The following is a 25644-nucleotide window of genomic DNA, read 5'->3' on the forward strand; positions in this document are numbered from 1 at the left end:
AGCTTTGTGACGTCAGGCGGCCGGCGGGCGGCGTCACGCGCGGGCTGACCCGGCGGCGGCGGCGGGGCGGGGGCGGGGGCGCGCGGGCCGGGACGCGGCGCGGGAGCATGGAGCCGCGGGCCGGCTGCCGGCTGCCGGTGCGGGTGGAGCAGGTCGTCAACGGCGCGCTGCTGGTCACCGTGAGCTGCGGCGAGCGCAGCTTCGCCGGGATCCTGCTGGACTGCACGAAAAAGTGAGCGGGGGGCGCGGGCCCCGGGGCGCCCGAATCTCCCGGGACGTCCCCACCCCCACCGCGCCGGCGGGCCCGGGGCGCGGACCGGCCCCAGGGCGGGGGCGGCGCGGCGCCCGCTTTCGGTTTCCCGAGTCCGGGCTCCGGGGCGCGCGAGTGCGGCCGCCGCTCGGGGGCCCAAGCGGCTCTCAAAGTCGTCGCGACTTGCCGGGCGGGAGCGGCGGTGGGCGCCGAGGGGCGCGGGCGCGGGCGCACCGCCCGTGTCCCCGCGCCGCCGCCGCGCGCCGCCGGCTCCCCAACTCCGCGCGTCTGCCATAATTAACGCACTTTTCTTTGTTCAGACGCACTGTTGAATTCGGCTGTTGCCAGAATTGTCATCGGTTGGGGGGTGGCGGGGGAGTGGGTTCAGACGAGCGCCGGAAGTGCCCTGCCAGTCACTCACGAGCGGGGGTGCCCGCCTGATGTCCCGCGGCCCCCAGGCTCCTAGGAGCCACTCGGGGCCCTGGGCTGCTGGCACGCAGTTGTGTCCGGCCGTGGGATTCAAACACAGTGTTTGGTGGTGGTGGGTGGGGGAGCCCCTGGCAGCGTAGGAGTGAGAACATACAGGTGGCCGTGCTGGGCAGGGGGTTGGTGGCGGGAGCCCTGCTTTCTCCGGTGGAAGGGGGTCCCCGGGCAGGCCTGGGGGCACATCATCCTGAGACGCACCTGTGCGCCCACTGCAGGGACTCAGCAGCAGGAAGAGTCTCCTGGTTACAGTGTCACATGGTAGTGAGCTGTCTCACAGATAAATGATTAGGCATTAATCAGGCCCTAATGTCTTAGTGCTCCTGCTGGGCCTTATCTGGAGGCTGCAAGCAATAAATGCCTCCCCTTGCAGAGGCCCAACTTTTTGCCTCCGAGGGGCCCAGATTTTGTGGCAGTCGCCTGGACGTGGCAGGAAGACCATCACTCTTCAACAGTTAAGCTGCTGCTATTCTCTCTCCATTAGATGGGCCAGAAACCATTTATGCACAAGTCATGTGATTTAACATATGGCCTCCCGGGTGACTGTCGCCCCACTCTGCCCTGGAGACCACGGAGGGTGCTTGGCGGGACCAAGGGGTGGGGCTGGGGTGGGGGGGGGGCTGCAGCAAAGCCACCTGGAAGCTGCCAAGCCTGTGCCCTGCGGGGTCAAGGTCTCATGCCAGTGAAGGCCACCACTTCCTCCCTCTGGCGGGAGGGCCCCCTGGGGCCTGTTCCTGCTCCTGGGTCTGCGCAGGGCTGTGCCTGGCCAGGCCTTTCCTCCTTGGTGAGGGGCATTGCCGCAGAGGATCCCTCCTCTGTTTTCTGGGCTCCCCAACTCAGGACAGGGGAGGCTGTGGGCCCCTCTGACTTGTGGGGGGGAATGTCGGTGGGGGAGGCAGCCTGGCCTCCCTTTCTGTCTGCCTCCACCCCCTGCCCCCCACCCAGGCTGGGGCTAACCTGGCTTGGAGATCAGCACTCCCCTCGTGGAAGGAAGCCGGCCGGGCTGGGCTCCCCAGCATGGGAACTGGCAGCCGTAGACTCGTGGGCGTCAGCCCTGCCAGGGCCACGTTCAGCTGTAACCGGAGCCACCCACAGAACCCGGGCCTCGGTGGGTGCAGCTCTGCTTCGCACGGGCTCCTGCTGCAGCCCCAGCACCTCCAACCCACCACTGCTCCGTCCGAAACAGCCCCGGCCTGCCCTCATCCCCCCTTTGCTTACCGCCCCGACTTCACCCTGTCTTCTGTTCTGGGCCCACAGTGTTAAGAGTTCAGTGCTCCTGTTACAGCCCGTTCATCAGGTGGGGTCCATTGGCAACTTATAACCTGGCCTGGGTGTTCTGGGCGGTGGGTGTCTGGCCTTGAGCTGCAGGGTCCATAGCCTTCCCGAGGCCAGTTTCTCCTCCGTGCCTGCCCCCCTTCATCTGTGACAGTGGCGGGGCTGCTCCCTCGGTGGGGGCCCCATCCTGGGTGTGGGTCCTGCCCAGCCAGGCCCAGCAGCTGGGAGCTCCGATTGGGAACTTCCGGGTCCCAGTGCAGTGGAGTTGGGCAGACTGTGTTCGGGGTAGCCCAGCCACAGCTGTTGGTGTGTGGCCAGGCACACACCAGGAACTGTCATTTAGCAGCGGCTTCCAGAGCTGGTGCGCAGACCTGGAGGACGGGAAGCCCCATGTGGTGGTAAATCATTCCCATGTCTCCTGCAAGGTCGGAGCCGTCCCAGGGGAGGGGCCCTTCGCGCAGGTCCCGTTCTCTGTCCTGGAGCAGGGCCCAGCAAGCAGGGTGACTCACTGGGTCTTTGGGAGGCGGTATCCCCTCCCTTGGCACCCTGGGAGGTGGCTTCTCTTCCCCAAATGTTCGCAGAGGAAAAGAGCTCCCCGAGGCCTCCAAGGTCTCAGCAAGTGTGTGGTGCTGCCTCCTCCCCCCGCGAGTCTTGAACCTGCTGCCAAGCTGCTTTGTGATCTGAGGGAATACCCTCAGCTGCTTGGTGCCCACCCTCATGCATCCCCCTGCATTCATCGACTCCCCACTGTGTACCTGGGCTGAGTGCCAGGCACCCCGCTCTGCACGCACGATCCTTCTAGTCTCCCTACAAGGCCGTGATTCCTTCTGGTGTAGTAAGGATACCAATGTCCCAGGCCTGCCTTGACCCCACGGGCTCAGACTGGGGTTCAGGGTGGGTGTGGGCATTGTTTTGTGGGTGGTTTGGGGGTATACCTCTGGCTGAGGCATGGCCCAAGGACAGCAGAAGCCCGGTGAAGGAAGGTCTCATGGACAGTAGGAGTGACGACCAGCTGCCCATCAGGTCTGACAAACCCCGAGGCCCCCGGCCTTCATCTCTGAGCTGGTGTTTTTCAAACTTCCCCAGTTGTGAGTCATCCAGGGTGCGATTACCATACAAGACTTCTGGGCCTTTGTGGCCCACACCCCACCCTGGGAGGTTGGGGCTCCAGCTTCTGTAGCCAGCCAGTCAGGAATCCCAGCAGGCCCGTCCCTGGACAGGAGAGCACCCTTGTTCCATCCGGGGCGCACTCCCACTGGTGACCGGTGCCGGGATGGGTCACTGGACAAATAAGGATAGACACCTGTTCCAGGTCCTACTGGGCATGTCCTCCCTATCCTCAGGGAGCCAGAGGGACTGAGAGCAGGGTGCCCAGTGTAGCATAGTGTAGTGTGACCCCCAGCAGGCAGACAGCTGCCTCACAGGGGACCTGGCCAGTGGGGAGGTGAGGGGGGGTGGTGGAATGGGGGAGCCACCGGATGGCGTAGAGAGGGATGTAGTCAGCTGCTGTGGTGGTTAAACCTTTGAGTCCAGGACTCGGGGGGCCAGATGTGCTAGCCTGGCTCCGTGGCTTGCCCCAGAGAGCCTGGGTCTACCATGGGGGAGGGGCAGCCTCCCATGTGTGGCCTTAGACCAGGGACCACGCTGGTATCCAGGCTGTGACTTCCCCGGCCAACCTGTTTTCCCCAACTCCCTGAGCAGAGGTGGGCCTGGAGGCCCGGTGAGGCTGCCCTCTCCAGCCTCCCTTTCCCACGTGAACCTGCTCCCGTCCGTCCCTCGGGGCTGCCGGCCTGGTGGGGGGGGGGGGGCGGACTGCGGTATATTTTCTAAACTAACATGTGGGACGCGGGGAGCCCGGCCACAGAGTGGGCCTTGCCGTCTGGACTCAGGTCTGCCCTGGGGCCACAGGCTCCTGGCTACATGGTGCTCCCTGCAGGCGCCTGAGATGGACCCTGGGGTGTTTCTGGTCCAGAAGCCACATTTCTTCACCTCTTTACTGGACACCAGGATTGCCTCTCCCCGTGGGAGGATGAGGAAGGGAGGTCCAGGGCAAACGTGGACCCGGCTGGGGTCAGAGGCTGCTGTGGGGTTCCATAGCCACTTGGGTCCCGAGTCTGCAGAGCGGGGAGGCCGCGGGGGCGGCCGGGAGCTCTGGCAGGCAGCGGGGCCAGATCCTCCTGGCCGCGGGCCAGCTCAGGCCTGGCTGCTCTGGGGGTTTGCTGAGCTGCTTGCATGGGTGAGACTTCACGGGGGCGGGGGAGCTGAGGCCGGCCGCGGGTCTCCTGCCAAGGACTGCAGGCTAGGCTGCTTCTCTCTCCTGTGTCCATGCAAATGGCCCTGCGTTCGTCTCAGTAGAGTGGGGACCTTCCGGGGAAGAACTACTCTGCTTTTGGGTCTGACCCCCATTGGAGTCTCCTGGGCTCTCAGTGTCCCCAGCCTTTCCTCGGATCTGAGGCTATTTGACCCTCCCCCAGCTCCCAAGGACTCTGTGCTGAGCTTTGTTTCAGGGTCCCCCAGTTTCCTGCACGGAGACCTTGGCCGGCCTGGCAGCCCAGTCCCCAGGGCCCCTCCCCACACACCTCTCTGTCCTTGGGGAGGGAACCAGCAGGAACCCTCAGCAGCATGGAGGGCAGGACGGTGCGGGGGCCTGGGCTCCTGGCCCGGGGCCTGGCAGGCTGTCTCTCCCTGCCAAGGCCCTGCGGTATCACCTGCCAGGCTGGCCGGGGCCTCCATCCCCGGGCACGAGCCAACGTCAGCACAGCCTGGCCTCACTGCGGGGCTGGGCCCTGTGGGCGAAACGCAGAGTGGTGCCACGCCTTGTGCCCTGGAGTCCAGCTGAGGTCGCCCCACTGGGGCAGGGTGCTGCCATCCTTGCCAGGGGGAGTGGCTGGTGCTGTGTGCGTGCCTGGACAGGGGTTCAGACCCCGACCGCCCCGGGCTTCCCTCCGCCCCCCATCCGTAAGCAGGGGATGGCCGAGCTGTGTGTGTCCTGGGGCTGTGTGGAGGGTTCGGGCGCTGAAGCCCGCAGTCCGGGGAGGGAGCCATCCCCGAGCTGCTGTTTACCCACCAGGGGTGTGGGCGTGGCCTAGGCGGGGCGTGGCCTGGGCAGGGCCCGCCCCGGGAAGGAAGTGTGGCGGCTGCATGCCGTGCCAGAGTCACGGGGCTGCCACCGGGTCCTCAGCAGGGTGCCACCCCCCGGGGGGGGGGCTGCAGCTGACCTCTGGAAGCCCCCCCGCACCCCGCCCAAGGCAAGAGCCCCCCCATAGGCCGAGGGCGCCTGCACACAAGGGCAGGGACGCGCCTGCTCTCCAGGCTCCCAGTGCTCTGTGAAGCCAAGGCCAGTGTCCAGTTTGACCTGCCAGGGCAGGGAGGGGTCACTGCCTGACCGGCCTGTGCCCAGGGGCCATGCCTTAGAGCTGTGGCTCAGGTCAGGGCCTGGATCTCTGTCCCAAACATGCAGGGACTCCCTGAGGGGGGTTGTGCGCCATAAACCGGGGACAAAAACCTCCCTGGACCCAACTTTGGGGCCTTCGGGAATAGGGGGACTTTCCACCCCCCCCACCAACACCCCCGCTCCAGCCTGCCTGTAGCAGGAGAGGACTGCACAACCCCCAGGGTGGGCTGGCTCCTGCAGAGGAGGGTTCTGGGGGGACGACGGGTTAGTTTGGGTAGAGGGTGATGGGAAAGTGGCTGTCCAGGGGTTTTGCTTTTGGGGTGCCCTGGGCCCCAGCCTGGCAGGAGGGGGTCTGCACTGGCACAGACTTGGGGGCAGGGGGCAGGGGAGTCTCACGAGCAGGCTGACCGCAAAGAAGCCTGGGGGGGGTGGGGATGCAGATGAAGGGGAGGGTATGAGTGAGCGCCCCCCCCCCCCCGTTCATGGTCTGAGTGCCTGCAAAAGTGGGCAGAAGTAGGCTTTGGGGGGCCTTGGGAACAGCCCTCCAGGTCTAGGCATGTGGATCCTGCCTGGCATGTAGACCCCTCCTTGCTGTGGGACCCCTGTGGTCTATAGACCTGCCGACGGGGTGTCCTCTTAGAGGTCCTGCAGCCTTCCCTGTGGCCCTTGTCTTACGCCCACAGGGTGGCAGTTGGGGTGCTCTCTGCCTCAGCCTTAGCTGGGGTACCCACTCAGTGTAGGGGCCAGTGTGCCATCCAGGTGTTGCCCGCGGGGCCGAGGCTGTCCCTTGAGGGGCTCCTTGGGGGCCTCTTGCACTGCGGGTCTTCTGGATGTCACCCTCTGGCAGGGCACCACTGCTGCCCGGGGTGGGGACCCCCTGGCCTCCCCTCTCTCCTTGCTAACACCCCCTGCATCGGAGGCCCCTTCGTGGGGTGCTGTGGGTTACATGGAGGGGACCCTGACACCCCTCACAGCAAGGGGCAGTGAGCATGTGGCCCAGGAGCTCAGGGTGGGTGAATGCGTGTGCCTTCGTATGAGCACGAGTTTAGCGCTCAAGAGTTTTTAGCTGCTTTTGAATGCCCGGCAAAAGAACCAGGGGCTGACTTCTGTGTGGGGTCCAGTCCTGGCTCTGATGCCCGAGGACTCAGGGTGACGTTTGCTGACACACCTGCCTGTCACGACCGCGGTTGGGGGTGTGGGCAGCTTTGGGCAGGGGCTTGTCTCCCACACCTGGACTCCGGCAGACTTTCCATAGCGGGCCGCACAGCACCTGTTTTGGGCCTGGCTTCCGTGCAGCTCGGGAAGACCGCCAGGGCAGCCCGAGCGAGCAAGCGTGGCTCTGCGCCGGTAAATCCTGACTTAGAAAACCGGCGCTGGCTGCTGGGGCCGTGGGGTCTGTGCACCCAGTGCCAGGTGAGGGAATGACCCGGGGCCCCCTTTCCCACCGCTGGTCCGCAAGAGTCTGAGCCCATCCTAGTGTGGAAATCCACCAGTGCCGGGTTCCCACGATGGCTGAGATGCAGGAAGCCGTGTGCACACGCAGTCAGCACCTACGTAGGGAAAGGACTCTGCTGCCGCTTGGTCAGCCAGGACGCAGGGCCTGGGGCTGCAGGGGTCGCAGCACAAGCCGTCCCAGGCCACAGGGCAGGTGAAGAGCCACATGCCCAGAGGAGGATGAGGAGGGGATGGTGGGGCTCATCAGCCACCAGAGCACAATCCCACCGGGGAGGGAGCTGGGTGGTCCCTCTCCCCAGCTGGCCCTACTGCTCCCCCCACCGCCTTTTCCCTTCCTCTTGGCCACAGGTTACGGGCAGGTCAGCCCTCTGGCCACACAAAGGGCAGGAGCAGGCTGCCCGGGCCAGGTGGCCATGGACCTTTGTTTGCTGGACTCTCTGGTCATGAAGAGAAGACGTGAGCCCCTTGCCACCACCCCCCCCGCCCCCCCCACGAGGACTTTAGATTCAGGGCATGGCCACAGGTAGATGAGAACCTGATGGGAAGGAGGAAAACTACAGTTTCCAGGCTTTTCCCATGAACTTGAATTAAACAAAAATGGGGCAGTGTTTGCATGCAGACCTGCCACCATGTTTATTAGTTCGTCAATCTCGTGGCCCTGAAGACCATGGGGAGGCGATGCCCTCCGTCCCGTCTGTGCCCGGCTCCCGGCCCTGGCGCTTGGGGGCTGTGCGGGGGGCGGTGATGTCATGGACAGTCGGCCCTTCTCAGCTTGCCTGGATGCTTCTGGAGAACAGCAAATGGGGAAACCATTTGAAAATTGAAACAGTGGAAGCGTCCATCTGTCATTTCTACTCTGGTCAGATTCGAAGTGGGGAGTGGGGACAGAAGTGTCGTGTTCTAAGCCTTGTTTCCCGCAACTTGGTGGAAGTCTGCTTTTGTGCTTACAAAAACAACAGCTTTTAGCTGAAGCGGTCTTGCGAGATTGCATCACGTTTGTTGAAAAGTCATGGTGCTCGCCACTGGAGAAAGGTATGGAGTATTGGGCTGGTTTTTTACTATTTCTATGTTTTCCTGCTGCACCGTGGGTCGCTGGTCAATTAGATGCAGCGACATCCACAGCATGGGGCCTCGGGGATGGCCCTCCCCTCTGGAAGGCGCTCTGCCCGCTGACGTTCATCAACAACCCCCCGCAGGTGCACAAGACCCCCGCCCCCCAAGGTGCCCAGAGGAGGCTGCGTGGCCCAGCACTTCGCCGGGAGAGAGCAGGCCTCTAGCTGGGCAGGTCCCGGCTGGGGAACCCTGTGGAAGCCACCCTACCCTTGGCCTTGGCTGTGGGGGTCTCCATGGGAGGGAGGTGGGTCTCCTGCCCTCTCTCGTCCCCTTCCCGTGGGTCACATGGCCTCGTCGATGCCGCTTGGCTCACTCCCCTCCTGGAGCTGGAGTCCTGAGGGAAGGGCCTGGCAGTGCCAGGCAGGAGGGGTGGTCCTTTGAGGTTGCGGTGGGCAGGGCTGGTGTGGCTGTCACCTTCACCTGCAGGCAGTGAAGACTGTTGGGACCGACTCAGCATTTAGGAGGGAGTGGGCTCTGGCTGACACCTGTCCTCTGTCCATGGCCGCCATGGCAGCCCCCACCCCCGGACACCCTCGCACATGGCAGGCACCTGGGCCCATGGGTAGCATGCTTGGGGTCTTCCCTCGGGGAGGAAGAAAGTGGGTGGACAAGGCAGGTGACCAGGGGCCACTGGCCACAGAGCAGCCCCCCACACAGGCCCAGTCAGGCCATGTCACAGCACCCCAGACTCCCCAGACCCTGTTCTCAGGCTTCCAGGGCCCCCACGCCTACACTGGGTCTTGGGAGGTCTCCAGCTGCGAGCCCACGTGAACGGAGATATGGACACCGGTGCCTGACAGACCTGAGAGGTGGCCTTCATGCTGGTCCCCAGGCTTCATAGAGCACATGCCTTCCCCTGGGATGCCCCAGATGGGGGACACGCAGGGGCGTTTGCCCCTGTTCAGAACCTGGAGGCACCTGAAGATGCTCGGGGCACATGCCAGTACCCAGATCCCGCCGGGCCCCTGGGGGTGGGGACTGGGTGCAGCGGTGTCCTCATGGTCCTGACTGTCCCCTTCTGTCTCCCCACTGCCAGGTCCGGCCTCTTCGGCCTGCCCCTGTCGACTCCGCTGCCCCAGCCCGAGGACCCCCCTGTCAACGGCTGCCACGGCCCGGCCCCCAAGGAGCAGGACGGAGAGGCGATGCAGCTAGGGACGGGCCCTCCGCCGCCTCCCTGTGGGGAACAGCCCCCCGAGACCGCAGACCCCAAGCCGCCCCCACCCCTTGTGCCACCGTTCCCGCCGTATTTCGAAGGCGCTCCCTTCCCTCCCCCGCTCTGGCTGAGAAGCACCTACCGGCAGTGGGTACCGCAGCCGCCACCCCGGACCATCAAGAGGACCCGCCGACGCCTGTCCCGTAACCGCGACCCAGGCCGGCTCGCCCTGAGCCCCATCCGCCTGCGGCCGCGCCAAGTACTCTGTGAGAAGTGCAAGAGCACTCTGAGCCCCCCCGAGGCCAGCCCCGGCCCCCCAGCTGCCCCTCGGCCCCGCCGGAGGGTGGGCGGTGGCCCCGGCCCCAACAGGGAGCCCCGCAAGCTCGAGGACCCCGATGGTGGAGGGGACACGACGGCCACCAGCACGAGGAGAAGCAAGAGGGAAAGGCGGGAGGAGGACAAGGCCCAGGTCCCCCGGAGCCCGGCCATCAAGATCTCCTACAGCACGCCGCAGGGCAAAGGCGAGGTGGTGGAGATCCCCTCCCGCGTGCACGGGTCCCTGGAGCCCTTCTGCCCCTCCCAGGCCCTGCACGGGGGCAGCCAGGATCCCGGTGGGCCCTCCGCCTCTATCCCCAGGCTGAAGCTGACGCGTCCCGGGCCCCCTGGCACCGACCTGCCGCCCCCCAAGATCCGCTTGAAGCCCGACCCCCGGGGGGCTGGGGAGCGGGAACCCGTCTACAGGGCCGAGCTGGTGGAGGCGCTCAATGGCCACGGGCGAGGCCCCCGGGCCAGCTCACCCGCGCTCCTCGGCCACAGCTCTGCCGGCGGCGGGCTGCTGGACTCTTCTTCTGGAAGCTCTGGCGAGGATGAGGACTTCAAGCAGTGTCCCCCAGGCCAACACGGGCAAGAGAGCCTGGCTTTCCTCGCCACCTGCCCCAGGCGGGGCACAGAGTGTGCCAGCGAGTCAGTGTGGAGCAGCGACAGCCTGGACGAGTCCAAATCGTCCAGCTCGGAAGTCACATCACCAGACACGTGTGACCTGTCGTCAGGTGACGGTGCGTCTGGGCTGCGGTCCTCGTCCAAGGACGTGAGGCAGACAGTCCCACCGCTCACGGTCCGGCTGCACACGCAGAGCGTCTCCAAGTGCGTTACCGAGGACGGGAGGACGGTGGCCGTAGGGGACATTGTGTGGGGTAAGATTCACGGTTTCCCTTGGTGGCCAGCGCGTGTGCTTGACCTCAGTCTTAGCCAGAAGGAGGACGGGGAGCCCTCTTGGCAAGAAGCGAAAGTCTCGTGGTTTGGTTCTCCAACTACGTCGTTCTTGTCTACTTCAAAACTCTCCCCTTTCTCTGAGTTTTTCAAACTGAGATTTAACCGTAAGAAGAAGGGGATGTACCGCAAGGCTATCACGGAGGCTGCCAACGCCGCCGAGCACGTGGCCCCGGAAATAAGGGAGCTCTTAACCCAGTTTGAGACCTAACTCGGGCGACCAGGTGAGTGCGCGCCGGGGCTGGGCTCTGGCGGCCCTCTGCTCCCAGCCGCGGCCTCCGGCCACTTCCAGCGCCTGGCCGTTTGGAGAATTGTCCTGCTCATGGCCAGGGTCACTCAGCTTCGCCGGGCACCGGAGAGAGGCTTTCGAAGTAGTGGCCTCCGCGGCCCGTGCCCAGAACAGGCCCAGTTTGTGTTGCCGTGAAGAATCTGCTTACCCTTTTATCTGCCTTCCCACCCCAAGGAAGGAGCAGGTTTAAAGATGGCAGTCTTGACCGAGGGGTGGGGTGGGGGCTTCCTCGGGGGCCACGCACTCTGAGAGGACACAGCTTCCCCTCTCCCTGGACTGGAGCCGTGGCCCCTCTCCCTCCTGTTCCCAGGTGGGTCCTGACTCAGGAAGAAGGAAGGGCACTGAGCTGCAGGCCCTCAGATGCCACTCCGGTGGCCCTCGCCCCCCACCCTTCCGACCGGCCCGGCGCCCGTGTGGGTCCTTCCTGGGCCTGTGGCGGCCAGGTGCTCTGGGCTCCCGGAGGTGGCTCTGGGCTGTGTTCCCGGGCTGGCGTCTTGCCCTCCGACTCCTCTCCAGGAGAACTTTGTAGGATCTTCAGCCACGGGCCTTAGGAGGGTCCTCCTTGGGTGTCTGTCCATGTGGACATACCACGTGGGGGTGTCAGGAAGTGGCTGAGGGACAGAGACTGCCTGCCGTGAGCGTCCCCTGGGACCCGGCACAGGGAGGTGCTGGGCATGGTCTCATCGAATGGCTGCCACCAGCTCTGGAGCCTGCGCACTAGGAGGTGTCCAGCGGGTCACTGGCCCTAGTGGGGACCTCCCAGAGCCAGCTCCCCTCCGTGGCCTCCCCCTTGGGAGGAGGTGGGTCCCGTGCAGGTGGCCTGGGCTGGACCAGAGGGTGTGTGGTGGGGTCCCTCCTTGGAGGTCAGGCCACGGCCGTCTTCCTGACCCCGTGGCCTAATGCCTGCAGAAACAGAGGTGCGGGGAGGCGGGGCTGTGCCCAGATCAGTGGTCCTCCATCCTAGCTGGGCCTCTGCCTTGGTTTCTGTGACCTTCAGCTGACCTTGCCTGGTCTGGTCCACCTGCCCATCCCCCTGTCTGGCACCATAGTCCCCAGCTCGAGCCCTCAGGCCTTAGCGGGGCTGGCGGATATGTGGTTGGGAAGGGGTTTGTGGGGCACCTGGCGTGACCCCCTCACTGCTGTGCCACATGGATTGGGGGGCCCAGGATTGAGAAAGCGATGATGATGAGGGGGGCACCGGGGCAGGGTCACAGCCGGGACTCTGGAAGCCTTGTCCCTACCCTTCCCCCCACTGCTTCCTGTGTCAGTCCCAGTCAAGTGCCCTGAATGACTCCCAGGGGTCCAGACACAAGCCTATCCTCTCCAGAACCAGGCATAGCCCCTGTGAGCTCTGGGTCTTCGTGTTGGGGCACGGCCATGGCACCAACCTGTTGGCATCGAGCCAGCGAGGGTCTCAAGTGGGGGCACCCTGTGGGGCCGGCGGCCGGCTCATCTGAGGGAAGGGGTCTGGAGAATGGTCAGACGCAACTTCCTGCTCTGGGCATGTCCTGGGGGCCTGGGGACCCTCTGTGGGGTCCTGCCCATCTGTGTGCCGTCTGCCATCCCCAGCCCAGGCTCGCTGCCCACCAGGCCCCTCCTGCCTTTGGCCTGGTCGGGGGTCAGTGTGGAATCTGGGCACCTCTCCCACTTGCCCCTTTCCCGTGAGCTGTGGGCCGGTGTCGGCAAGGACGTGGTGAGCAGTCAGTCCTCAAGAGTGACCTTCAGATCCCTGGTCACAGTGGGGGCTTACTAGGGACTGTGAGCCCACCTGGGGGGCAGGGAGCCCCCCTCCCCTGGAGAACGTTGGCCAGCGTGTTCAGGGCTGGCTGTGTTTACCTGGAAGCAGAGGGAAGAATCTGGCCAGACGGGTTTCCCTGCTACAGGGGCTGTGCCCACAGACTGGCCTCTCCTCCCTCCCTCCCTGCCTCCCTCGCGGCCTCCCTCCCTCCCTCCCTCACCCTCTGGCTCTCTCTGTCTCTCTGCCTCTCCTTCTCTGTCTCTGTGTGTGTCTCGGTCTCTTTCTTTGGTCTCTGGGCAGCACCATGCTTCCCCAGCAGTGCGTGGAGCTCTGGGAGCGTAGGATGCTGGATCTTTTTAGCACCAAAGCACAAAGCGGTTTTGGCAGATTGGCTTGAGTTTTGTGTTTTGAGGATGGAAGACTGCTCTGAGGGCCACACCAGCTGGTGTTTAATCGGCTGGCACTGGTGAGCGGCGCTCTCCTGGTGGACAAGTTTGCTTTCAAGTGTCCGTGATGCTGTTTGGGTCCAGGCCCTTGGCCTGCTCCTTGAAGGGAAACTGGGAACCGCCTTCTGTGGGGACGGTGGGCTTCTCTGGGCGAGCCAAGGGCCGCGGGGTCTGGTGCAGGGGGCTGCCCTGCAGAGCGTGTGTACAATGCTGATGGGGCTTGTCTGGTCGCTGGTAGCTGGCCCCCCGGGAGGAGGGCTGTGTGGGCCTGGAGCTCGGGCAGGGAGACCAGCCGGGGAAGCTTGTACTTTAGGCCATGTCCAGCCCAACAGGCGCCGCTGGCGGCCCCAAGGACATGGGGGGTGTCTGCAGTGCCCCCCGGCGCCAGTCAGGGGGCATCCCAGCCGACCCCGCGGGGTCAGGGCCCTCCCAGGGACGTCGTGCCCAGCATCCAGTCCCGAGAGATTCCTCTGTCCCATCTTGCAGGGTGGCTGGAGGCTCAGCTGACTGGGGTGCCCCCAGGGACGTTCCGGAGAAGCGCCAAGCCGGCCTGGGACGTGGTGGCCAGGGCAGTGGTGAGAGGCCAGCCGGGGGCCTGGCTGGGCTCCAGTGAGAGGGCACAGTGGCCCTCGGCAGGGACTGCCCCCAGAGCACCAGTCCAGCCTGGGGGGACGTGGGCCTCCTCCTGAGGAAGGCCCTGACCTCCAGGGACAGACACAGGGCCGCCCGGCACTGGCCTGGCTGGTCGCCTGCTGCTCTGGCCCCAGCAGCCCAGCACTTCGGGCCTCATTTTCCCTGTCTGTCTCCAAGTGACGGACCTGCCTCTCGGGTTGGGTGGTGAGTGAGGGGTCCCCGGGGCGCCTGGTAGTGACCTGTCGGCGGCCGCCTTTGGAGGTGGCCACTGTGCCCTCTCTGGCTCCGTGGGGGCTGTTTTCACAGGGGCTCCTCCCGTGCCCTGCCCCCCACACACAGGCTGTCAGGGCCCCCCAGGGAGGGCAGTGGGAGGGTCACAGGCTGCATTCCTGGGGTGGGGACGGGCTCATGCTCCTGGCTGGATGGGCGGGCATCCTCCTCCGACTTGGACCTTGAGGGGCTCGGCTGGTCAGAGGGCCTCGTCCTGCAGGTGGGGTGGGGACAGCCGAGAGTGTGGGGCCAGCCCCCCACCCTGAAAGGTGATGACGACTCCTCCTGAGGGTGGCGGCCCGCCCCCGGCGGGCCGAGAGTTCCACTAGATGGGGGACAGAGGGGACACAGTGTCACTGCGGCCTCACCCTGTGAATCACAGCCCCCAAATTTGTGCATAATCACACACAGGAACGTGCTGAGAAGGGACGAGGGCCCCCCAGCGAGCATCTGGCGAGGAAGCTGACCTGGACTGGGGATCCGGGAAGGCTTCCTGGAAGAGGTGACATATGGCTGAGCGCGAACGGTGAGCTAATCGTGAGCTAATAGGCTGGGGGGTGAGCATCCTAGGCAGAAGGAGGGCGCAAGCCCGAGGCCTGTGGCAGGAGGAAGCCTGCACATTCCAGGATGGGGGAGGAGGCAGCCAGGCGTGGGGATGCTGAGGCCCGGAAGGCAGCCTTGTCCTGGGAGCAAAGGACACCATGGGGGCCGTTAGGCAGAGGGGTGAATGGCCCCGTTTGGGCTGAAAAGACCCCAGCTGGGGTCAGGAGGTGAGGAATGGCAGGAGGACAGAAGCTGAGGCCAGGATGGGGAGCCGATGGAGGGCAAGGGGCGAAGTGAGGAGCAGGGGCCTGAGAACTGGGGACCACTGGGGACCAGGTGGCCCCCGCTGGCTGGGACCTGAGTGCCTGAGTCTTGGCTGGGAGATGACTCGGGCCCAGTACTCAGGAACATTGGGGCTGGGGTCATGGAGCTGGGGAACCATCTAGGCCCCACAGAACGGCCGCTAGGGCGGAGGAAGCTGTGGAGGAGAGAGGCAGGTGGGCCACGGACTCGAGAGGGCAGTGGGCGCTCACGGATGGGCGGGGCCCACGAGGCAGGGTCGGAGCCGTTACTGACAGTCATGGGGAGCACGCCCTGAGGGGCCCAGTGTCCTGGGAGCCCCGACGACGGCACCATGTATGGGCCTCTGGAGCCTGGGGCCCCTCCTGGGCAGAGCTGGGGGGTGGGCGGGCTGTTGGTGGTGCTCTGTTGTGGCGGGGCCCGGGGTGGGGGGCAGGAGGGCACCCGGGGCCCCTCCCGGCCTCTCGGGCCAGTGGGAAGTTCACAGGCTCCGTGTGAGCGGGAAGGGCCCCAGGGCTGTTGTCCAGCCTCCTGTGGAACCAAGGGCCCCAGCACTTCCCTTCCTGCCTCGGTGGCCGGGGTGTTGGAGGGCAGGAGCTTTTTGGGGTCACACAGCCATCCCCCTCGCGGTGCCAGGGGTTGGGTAACTCCAGGACTGGACTTCGTGACTCACTGAGCGTCACTGGGCGTCCTTGGGGCTAGCCTCATCCCATGTATTAGCTTCCTGGGGCCGCTGTCCCCCCACCCTGGCCGCTCGGAAGAACAGGACTTTATTCTCACGGTTCTGGAGACCCGACCCCGAGCTCAAGGTGTCAGCAGGACTGCACTCCCTCTGGAGGCTCCAGGGAGGCTCCTTCCAGCTCCCGGGGGCTCCCAGAGTCCCTGGGCTTGTGACGGCATCTCCTCAACCTCTGCCTCTGTGGTCACGTGGCCTCTTCTCCTCCTCAGTGTCCTGCAGGGACCCCAGGATGGCCGCGTGGGTGACCCAGCGTGGCCTCATCCCAGCGTCCTAGTGTAGTCACACCTGCAGCGCCTTTCCCACTGAAGGGGACGGTCCCCCAGTCCCAGGGGTTGGGACCTGAAGCGTGTGGGGCCCCGTTCACCCACGGCCAGACAGGAGGATAAGGGGCCTGCATGTCCACCCCGCTCAGGCCCACCAGCCTCTTCTTCGACGGGCCCGCTGGGCTCAGGGAGGGGTCCACTGGTGGGAGACTGGAGCCTGCGGGGCTTGTGCGGTGGTGGACGGACTCGTTCCAGAGGATCCGCCGCCCTGCCCGGGAGGCGGTGCGTGTGGGCGGTGGGTCCTGGCAGCTCCACGGACCACTTGGCGCTTTAGCTCCATGGTGCTCATTTCTCCCGGGTTACGGAGCCCCCGCAGGAGAGCCAGCCCGACCCCGCTCGCGGAGCTGCGGGGCCTGGCCTCACGCCTGCCTGGCGGGGTCACCCCCACGGAGGCCGGAAGCTTGTGTGGCGCTTGCTGGTGGGGCTGGGGCGGAGGCGTCCAGACCCTGGGTCCGCGGTCTCACTTTCCTTGTGGGTTCTCCCTTTTGGAACAAGGTCCTTGAGCTGCAAGCCCCAAACTGGCTTTTCTCTTTTCCAACCCTAAATAAAAAGGTACTTCCACTTCTGAAGATGGGTTTCTTAGCAGACTCCCCGCGTTGCTTTCAGGGAACTCAGGTCCTCGGTGAAGGTTGTAATTATTTTGTTCCCAAAGGAAAGCGAAGGCCTATAATTCTGAGCCTGCTGTGGGAACTTAGGCCCCGTCCCGCCTCCCGGCTGCTGGCACCATCCCTGCCGCCTCCTCCGGGCCGGGCCCTGCGTGCCTGGGAGGGCCGGGGGGCCAGGTGGGGTGCAGGTGGGCGAGGCAGGGGCAGCGGCTACGCAGTGCCCAGGAGACTCATGGGGTGTTTGCAGCTGCTCTTCCGGGCACCGGGTGCCTGGGGTGAGGGGACTTCTCCTGGTGGGGGGCGGGGGAAGGGGGCGTCCAGGCAGGTGCCCCTCCCCCGGTGAGATGCCTGGCCTGGCAGAAGAGCCCCGTTTGCCCTGGTTTTCCTGGCTTCCATGCCACCCCAGCTCCAAATACTCACCCCTGGCCCCACCCCGCCTCTGCACCCCTGGCCCAAACCCCAACCCAGAGGCCCAGGGCACTGGGGAAAGGACCCGCACTGCACCCCCGTGGAGGGGCCCTGCAGGCGGCCCCCCTTCTTCTGCGCTGCTACCCTGTCCGTTGCTTAGCCATCCTGCAGGGACACTGGTCGCCCCATAACTCAGGTGCAGTCTTGCCGGACAAAGGCAGGACCACTCACCAGAGCAACCAGTGAGCTCTGTCCTGGGCGTGTGCGTGTCACACGAGCTCGTGACTCCCTTCCATGCGCACAAATACTATGGCTTTTGGTGTTCGTACTGTCCCGTCCCTGGCGGGTAGCTCACCAGCACCCGCATCATCTCTGGCAACGGCCGTGCTCTGTGCCTGACGGGATTCCGGCTCGCGGTGGGCATTTCCCGTCCAGCCCTGGGGTCGGCCCTCCCCCAGGGGGTCCTGGGTCCTCTCCGGGGACAGATGTTGGCCACCCCTCCTGCCACGAGGGGCCCTGAGCTTCCCCGCTGTTTCCCTGCTGTTTCTAGCCTCTGCCAATGACAGAGAGATCGTGACTTTGTGACTGATTTTTCTCATTTGGAATTTTTACTTCTTTAACTTTTATATTTGCATTTCTTCTCTCTTATGCTGAAAATCTTGGTTCTTTGTGAAACTCACGTCATTAGAGTTGACCTCTGAACAACACGGGCTTGACCTTCGCGGGTCTGCTTGTAGGCAGGTTTTTCTGAGAAATACACCGCAGTACCGTGAATGTGTAAGAGCAAATTTTTCTCTCCCTTCCAGTTTTCTTAATAACACTTCCTTTCGTCTAGCTGAGTTCGTTGTAAGACTAGAGCGGGTCATACGCACAACATACAACATACCTGTTCGGTGGCTGAGTCGTCGGTGGGGCTCCGATCCCCAGCAGGCTGTTGGTAGTTACATTTGGGGGGAGTCAGAGTTATACGTGGAGTTTTGAGCGTACGGGGGGCCACACCCTAATCCCCGTTGTTATTCAAGGGTCAACTGTGTGAACTTTCCGTGTAAACGTTAGCGTGTGTATCGTATGTGGAATATTAATTGTACTATGCCGTGTGTTTGACATGTAATGTTCCAGCCACCTAATCTCCGTGGAACGTGTCATAGGTCATCATGTCAAAACAACGGAACCGCAGTGTCACCCGTGGGCGATTAGTGGGGACTCTGCAAGGTTTCCTTGTGGATCGTCTTGTCCCTGGGGTCTGGCCCTGCATGGCTGGGGGCCCTGATTCCCCTTCCAAAGTCATCCAGACAAATCCTCTCTCTCTGGTTGTTGTGAGCTCAAAACACAGAGTCGTTGATTTCAGTCTACTTTCCCCTTCTACATATTCCTGTCTTTGTACATTCTGGTGTGTGTTTCGTAGCTCTGTGCTCATTTCTGAGGGTCCCACGTCAAATCGATGCGACCAGGCCCACTTGGAGTACCGCATAGGGGTCAGCGTTGGCTCAGCGGTGGTTGATCCTCCTACGTTTGCGACATAAGCAGACACACACGTGAAGCCCCCCTCCCCGCTTAGGCTTGAGCGGCATCCCTAGTCCCCCGTGCCTCGCCTTCCCTCTGACCCGCACCGAGAAGATGCTGGTGGCCATGGCCAGAGGCCATGGGCAGAGACCACGTCCTCGTCCTGGCAGAGCCCACGGGCACACCGCAGCTTGTTCATCAGCATCCTTACGGACTGCGGGCTGTCCGTGCTTTCCTCAGACAAGGCAGGCTATGAGCTGGGGGTGGGAGCAGGTCACCAAGCAGGAAGGTGCCTGTGTCCTACAGGCCCTGGGGGACCTGAGACTCCGACCTGATCCAGTGGTGGGGCTGCAGGCTCCAGGGCAGGGAGGCCCCCGAGAACCCAGGTTTTCCCTGGGTCCTGGCTCGTGGCACCGGGTGGCAAAGCCTCAGTGCCTGCCTCACTCCACGCCTGCTGGCCGCTGCCTCTTCCTCAAAGCCGTGGCTCTGTGTCCCCTCCTTGGGGAGGGTCTCCCAGAGCTCCCTGTGCACAGCTGTGCCTGACAAGCCCCGCACAGCGTGCTCACCCCACACCCTGTTCTGTGTGCGGTCTCCCCGTCAGGTAAGTTCCGTGAGTTCAGACTGTGGCAGCAGGGGCCCGTGGCCCCAGGGGATGGGCCGTGGCTCCCCAGATGGGGACACTAGTTCATGGGGGGCACGGAGCCAGGGTTCACTCCTGGGCCGGGCTCTGCACTGTGCATCCAGCCTGCCAGGGGCTGCTGGGCGGCCCTGCCTTGGCCTTGGAGACGAGAGCCAGTTGCCTGCTATGTCCCTGCGCCCTCAGCATGGGGGAGATACTCCCCAGTTATGGCTGGAAGGGTAACTGGACGGGGGAGGCAGCCTGGGAAGAGGGTCTGGGGCAGGTGGGCAGGTTGGCATCTCCCCGAGGCACCTCTGGACTATGAACCCTGAGCTGGAGGCTCCCACGTCCACGTGGACAGGTCACGTGGATCACAGGCCCTCCCGGGGGCCCTCCCCGCACCGAGGGGGAGCCCTGGCTGGGAGCCAGGCGCCTGGGCCTCTGGACCATGAGGTGTGGGCCGCCTGTCAACTTTGTGGGTATCCTGGGGAAACCTGACTCCCAACAGCTATCTTCCCATCCTGCGCTATGGAGGAGTTGGCATTTCCCATGCGGGCATTCCTGGGACTCGTCCCCTTCCAGTGGGCGTGACTGACCCTGATTCTGAAGGCCTCCTGCCGGCGTCTCTGAACTTCCCAAGGGAGACAGGGCTGCACCCCCATTTCCTTCCTGGGCCTGGGTCTGCAGTGCGGCGTGGGTGTATGTGGCTACAGGAACCATGGGGACCAAACAGGTGGTGTAGGGCCTCGTCCTGCAGAGCGGGGTGCTCGGTCCACGACAGAGGCCACGCTGGTCTCAGCAGGGTTGAGGGTGTGGCCGTGCTTGGCCAAGAGCCAAGCTGGAGGGACAGGGCCCAGGGGCAGAGTGCCTGTGTGTGTGGCCCGTGGAAGGCCAGGTGCTGTGGGGCTCTTGGGGCTGGGCATGGGGTCACAGGCCCAGGGTGGGAGCGTGAGTGGCCACTGCGTGGTGGACACTTATGAGGGGTGGGGTCGTGTGTGTCGGGCATCTGCGTGGCTCCTGGGGGCCCTGCACGTGTTCTGTGTCTGCGGATGGTGGCGCGGCGAGCAGCTGTGGGCCTTCGCCTTGCTGTGGGACGCGCGGGGGTTCCCGCTCCTGACGGGCCGCTATACCCATGCTACCATGTGCAGCTGGCTGCAGTTGGGCGAACAGGCCTTAAGTGCGGAGAGCCGCAGGTCTGGTCGCCCGTCTTGGGGCCTGAGCGCTGGCCGCTCGCGCCACGCTTCCCGCCCGATGCCCTCGCAGCCCAGGCCCTCCTGGTCACCGCCGTCTTCCCCGCAAGCCCCAACGGAGGACCCGGTCCCTGGGGCACCAGCGTCTAAGACGGGCAGCGCGGCCTCAGCCGACCTCGACTGCGGGGCCCGCGGTGGTGACCTCGGGGCCCCGTGGGGTTCGCAGCTCCTGTGCGCTCCGCTGGGGCCCTGAGGGGCAGACGGGGGCAGGGGGCTGTCCGAGCGCTTGCATGGTGGGCGCGGGAGCCAGCGCCCTGCCCGGGGACACCAGGGAAGCCGTCCTCCCAGAGCAGGTGGGGCAGCCTGCTGGGCCGTTGGGCTGGTTCCCGGCCAGTAGGGCGTCTCCCTGCCCAGGAAGCCCCGGGAAAAACGAGCTTTTCTCGCACAGAGGCCGGAGCCTGTGTGGTGACCTCACCTTTGCCATTGTTTCCAAGTCGGGGCGGGGGGGTGGTGGTAGGAGGGACAGCAGGGGGCTGGGCTGCTCTGGGACCGGGCGTCCGGGCCCGCGGCGGGGGGAGGAAAGAAGCTTATGCTGAGGGGTTTCCTGGCTGGGGTGACAGCAGAGCAGGGGACCCGCCCGGCCGTCTCCAGATTTCTAGGAACACCTGCTCTTCTCATGGAGGCCCAGCCAAGCCGGGGGGCTTCCAGGAGCCGCTGTCCCCCGCGGCAGACACCGAGAGACGACCAGCCCTCCTCAGGTCGCTCGAATCCCGTGTTTGTAAGGAGATTGGCGGCTGAAGGATGTGTACGGACGGCTCGAAAGGTCGGTCGTGGAGCGGGGCGTGGGCAGTTTTAATGATCTCCGGGGGCCGAGTGGCGTGAAGTGTGCTTGCCTTTGATGGGAGCCCCTGAAACACTCAATGGAAAGGGGCGACCGGTGGATTCTGGGTGGCGCTGACCCTTCGCCCCCCGGCAGGTCCCCCTGTGATGGGCTGTGACCTCCCCGGACCCCGACGCCCTTCCTCACCTCTCCTCACTGCTTCTCCCCTGCACTCAGCTCCCCGCGATCGTGGAGAGATTGTGGAGGTGGGGCTGCCGACCCCAGCTGGACCCCTCCTGGAACGGGAACAGTCTGGGGGTCCCAGCTGCGTCCCCGCAGGGAGAGGTGAACAGGAATGGGTTTGTGTGCCCGGCTACGATCTGGTGCGTGTTTCTCAGGAAGGAATTGCTCCTCCAGTCGCTGGGAGTCTGCCATCCTCAGCAGTGCAGGGCCAGAGTGGGGGCGGGTGTGGGGAGCAGGGGCGGGGGCTCCATCCAGCCCCCCGTCCAGTCCACGCACAATGGCCGTCTCCCTCACCCAGCTTCCCTGAGACTTCCCCCAGCAGAGCTTACCCAGCGACAGCAGGTCACGTTCTTCTGGGGCACACTTCCTCGGGGACCCCGAGTCAGGGCCTCTGCCTGGCCAGGGAAGGGACTGCGCCCCAGGGCAGGGCAGAAACCTCTGCCCGCTGAGTGTATGTTGCTCAGGCCTCGTCCCTCGCGGGCCAGGGGACCGTAGAGCCTGTCTGGACACAGCCAGCCTTCCCTGCAGGGCTTGTGGTTGGGGCCGGGGTGGGTGGTCAGGCCTGGACTTGGGGCGGACTGTTCCCAGCAGAGGCACCTGTCACCTGGGAGCCCCTCACTCCTGGTGCTCAGCCTGCTGTCCAGCCACACTGCGGGGGTGGGGGGGGTTCCACGACCAGGGAAGCCTATGGCCTGATGGGGTCCCCTTCTCAGGCCTCTGAAAGACCAGGCTGCCCCTTGGGGACACCTCGATTCCAGACATCTGTTCTCCAGGACGGAGGGAGGGACTCTGTGTTTGGAGTTGCCCAGTCTGTGGTGCTTTGTTCTGGCCGCCCTGGGACATGGGTTTGCAGCCTGGTATCAAAGCTGGCTGAGTGACCTTGGGCAGGGTCTGGAGCCCCTCTAGCCTCAGCCCCTTGGGGTGATGGCACCCCCGGGGTTGTCAAAATAGAAATAACCCAGGGAAGCTGCCCCCGGTCCGCCCCCCCAGACCACCAGGGCCGTGGTCATCACTGTCCTCTCTCTGTGCCCACTGCCCCTCCTGCCCCCCTGGGACCTGCTGCTCCCACCCCCTGAGACCCCGGGGCAGGGTGAGTGTGGCTTGCTGCGGCCGCTGAGGGGGCCTTTCCGGCTCGTTGGAATCCTGGCCATTCTGGACAGAGAAGGATGGGCAGTCCCTCCTTCCCCCTCCCAGCCAGACCGCTCACGGGTGGGCTGCTTGCTCTCAGGCCTCAGCCCCGGAGTCTTTCCTGGGCCCCCAGGAACCTGATGGTGGGTCCGGGCCTGAGCAGGCAGTGAGCCCCCGCCTCGGTGACACTGCAGGGCGGGGCCATCCACCATGTCCACCCTGTCCCACGGCCAGCAGCTCTGCGTGGGGAGGTCGGTGCCTTGCCCCCTCCACCCAGCCTCATCCCTGAGGCTGCTTGGGCCCCAGCTCCTTCCAGCCACCTGATTGTACCACCTGTCTCCCTCCAGGCCAGCCCCCTGGGCAGGTGTGGCGGGCACAGGGCTGGCCTGGGGACCTGACCCCTGCTCAGGCACTGGGCTAGCAAGGGGGGAGCCCGGTGCTGGTGGAGGAGCGGCAGGGGCGGGCGGGAGACACGCGGGTTTCTCTATCTCCAGGGGTTTTATTCTGCGTAAATGGAAAAAGGCTCTGATTCTCGGTTCACACGAGAATAAGGCGTTCCTGAACATAATTTCATTTAAGTTTTATTTGTACCGGCGTTATGTATGTTCAACTTGTAAAGGCCCACTAGTGATAGAAAGTGTGTAATGAGAGAATTCGTCTCCATAGTCCGAAATGAGGAACTTTCCTGCTGTTTCTTATTCCATGATTTTTCAATTGAGGCGCCGTTCGCGGACATTTTTTCCTGTAGAAAATGAAGACGGAGCAATCGTAGAAGCCCCCGCCCCCCTGGCACGCACACACACAAGCACCAGGTGGGGGCTGAATCGAGACTCGGTGTGGACATGGGAATTCACAGCGTGTCCACACGGATCACCAGGACTGTTCTCTGGGAATTGAATTTGCCTCATTTTTGGGCTGCCTAGTTTTTATATTCTTACCATTTATTTGTGCCCAGATCAGGGACATCAAATCTCCCAGTACTTTCAGACGTGCATGCCATCACTGTGTGAACAAACTTCCCCCGAACACAGCCGCTTCAGACGTTGCGGGCGCCGCATTTCTTCCGATTCTGTGGGGTCCTGGCCACGCCGGGCGCCGGGCCGTGGACTCCTCTGCTGTGGCCACTTCTGCGTGGTGCCTCACCCTCGGACTGCGCACGGCTGTGCACGCTCTGTCTCTCTCTGTTCCTCTGTCTCTCACTCTCTCTCTCGCTCTCTCTCTCTCTCGCAGGCGCACCAGGGCCCCTCCGCGTGGCAGTCTGCGCTTCCTCCCGGCACGGTGGTCTCGACAATCGGGACCTCGTCGCGGCCGCTCCGTCCTGGGGGCTGAGCCAGGACGGGCTCATTGTCACCTCTGCTCCTTGTGGTGGCCTCAGGGCACCCCGGGTGGGGGGACACCATGCCTTCTGGTGGGAAGAGCCACGGGATTGCGGTCATTGGCGCTCTGTGGCGCCCCCTTTCCTGGAGCCCCTGTCTGGCCGGACCGGCCTCTGGCTGCCCCCCCCCCCCCCCCGCCTCCAGGAGCCTCCTGTGACCCAGTGACCCTGCAGACCTGCATGTCTCCCTCCACCCCTGACTAATGGGCAAGTGGGGAGTTGTGGCAGAGAATGCTCCCCCTTAGGCTGCTGGCCTCGGGCGGGCTCCCCTCCTGCAGGCTTGGCTGCTGTCTGGTGTTGAGACATGGCCTGAGGTGCCCATGTGCCCCTGCGGCCAGGGCCGCCTGCTCAGGGACGGCTCTCTGGGGACCTGGGTGGTCACATGGGAGGTGGGGACGCATCGAGAAGCAGGGCTGAAGCTTGACTTCCCACCAGCCTGGGGAAGGTTTTTTATTCGAGGGTCTGCCCCCCGACCCCAGAGGGTTCCCCCAAACCCGGAGGGCGTGTCTCTCCAGAAGGCATCAGTCACACACCCTGATGGTAGCACGTTGGGGTTCCTGAAGCTGTGAGCCCCAGGGCCATGTGCACAGCCATTAGCTTCCCCAGCCCCCCAGGCCGTGAGCAGCCGGAAGGATCTAGAACAGTAGGCCTCCCCTCAGCACCCCTGTGTGCTTCACGGAGAGCCCCGTGGTCTGGGCTTCCAATTAGTCGAGGGTCCTGTGCCTTTTTCTGGGAAATTCAGGGTCCCTGGGAGGTGGGATGGACACAGGTGGGGTGCAGGGTCGGGAGACCCCACCCAGGAGGCACAGCGGGCACCAGGGAGGTGGGACTCCTGGGGTGGTGAGGGCCACTGGGAGCTGGGGGTCCTTGGGGATCCCTAGCGAGGCAGAGCCTGAGAAACATGGCTCACAGACCCGCAGTGGGTGCTCTGACCCCGTGCTTGGGCCCTCAGCACCTGACCCCGAGGTAACCTCTTTCCCGTTCTGCTTCCGTCAAGGTCATCGACGATGAGAGCACAGCTGTTCTGGAGCTTCCGACTTTGTGGGTGCCCTCTAAGTCCCCCATTCCGTCTGAGGGACCCTGCGTGCCTTCTGGCCAGCTGTGTGCAGAACATGCCCGGCCCGGGGAGGCTGCCTGCTCGCGGTTCTGCAGAGAGGAGTTGTGTCCAGCCCGGAGGACGGCCCCCACTAGCAGAGCGGTTCCTCTCCGCTGAATGTATTTATTCCCCTCACTCAGACTTCAGTTCTTCTGGTTTATGAAATTCCAGGAGCCCAGCCTCACGCCGCTGCTGCCGACTCGTCCGCGCCCGCGGGGGCGCCACGGAGTGGGGGCGGGGCACCCCGCGTCGGGCATCTGGGGCCAGGCCCAGCACGGGGTCTCTGTGCACTTGAGAACCGGGGGCCCTGCCTCCCCCATGTCCCTCCCAAAGCCAGGGTCCCGCCAGGTGCCCAGCACCTGCCCTCAGGGGCCGCCGTGCCCCCCCCACAGCTGGGCGGCTCCCCAGGCTGTGGGCCTGGGGCGGGTGCCGCTCTGGGAACGTTCAGACTTCCACAGGAAAGCAACCTGGCCCCGTGTTTGTAAGAGTGGGCTCCTCTCTCCTTTCTGTCACTTTGAAGACCAAAAAGAGAAAGAAACAGAAAATGGGTTCTGCTCTTTCTTTGTTTAAACATGAGCGAGAGTGAAGGGAGGTCCGTGTTGAGGCTGCGCTGGGGCGCTCTCATTGCGTCGCGGGAGGACGGGCCTATGGAGGGACGCGGCAGCTTTGAGAAGCAGAGGGCCCCGGGGAGGAGGATGGGGGGCCGCATCCCCTCCCCACCTGCTCCCTGCGGCTGCCCTGGGTGGGGCAGCAAGTCTGCAAACGGGGTGGCCTTGTTCTCGCTCCTGCCAGTGACACCTGCCGTCTCCTGGTTTCCTGGCTTGCTCACTCGAGCCGAGGGGCATCCCAGAGAGGACGGTGGCAGCTTGGCCTGTCCCTGGTTTTACCAGAGCATTTTAAGGGCCCCGCCGCCCCAGCTGGACTGCTCGTGGCCAGGCTGGGAGTGTGTGCGGGTGGGGGGCATCTTCTGGTGCTCTCAGGACA

The 25644-nt window shown here is 64.5% G+C and overlaps 1 protein-coding gene across 6 annotated transcripts; it reads left to right on the forward strand.

The window, feature by feature from the left end:
• The first annotated feature begins 93 nt into the window (after positions 1 to 93).
• PWWP2B (PWWP domain containing 2B) lies at positions 94 to 25172 on the forward strand. Of its 6 annotated transcripts, XR_004675934.1 has the most exons (4): positions 5885 to 10616; positions 13352 to 13440; positions 14180 to 14294; positions 24562 to 25172. XR_004675934.1 is itself a non-coding variant. In XM_034986481.1 (3 exons), exons 1-2 carry the CDS (start codon positions 108 to 110, stop codon positions 10601 to 10603), a joined length of 1722 nt encoding a protein of 573 aa, XP_034842372.1. In that variant the 5' UTR covers positions 94 to 107; the 3' UTR covers positions 10604 to 10616; positions 24562 to 25172. The 6 variants fall into 6 exon arrangements, 3 of the variants coding, with proteins under 3 accessions (XP_034842372.1, XP_034842379.1, XP_034842368.1); XM_034986481.1 differs by lacking the exons at positions 13352 to 13440; positions 14180 to 14294 and adding an exon at positions 94 to 232 and having other exon boundaries at positions 9007 to 10616; XR_004675929.1 differs by lacking the exon at positions 13352 to 13440.
• Positions 25173 to 25644: the final 472 nt, after the last annotated feature.

The sequence above is a fragment of the Mirounga leonina genome, unplaced genomic scaffold (assembly GCF_011800145.1).
Source record: "Mirounga leonina isolate KUSES-001 unplaced genomic scaffold, KU_Mleo_1.0 Mir_114, whole genome shotgun sequence".
NCBI lineage: Eukaryota > Metazoa > Chordata > Mammalia > Carnivora > Phocidae > Mirounga > Mirounga leonina.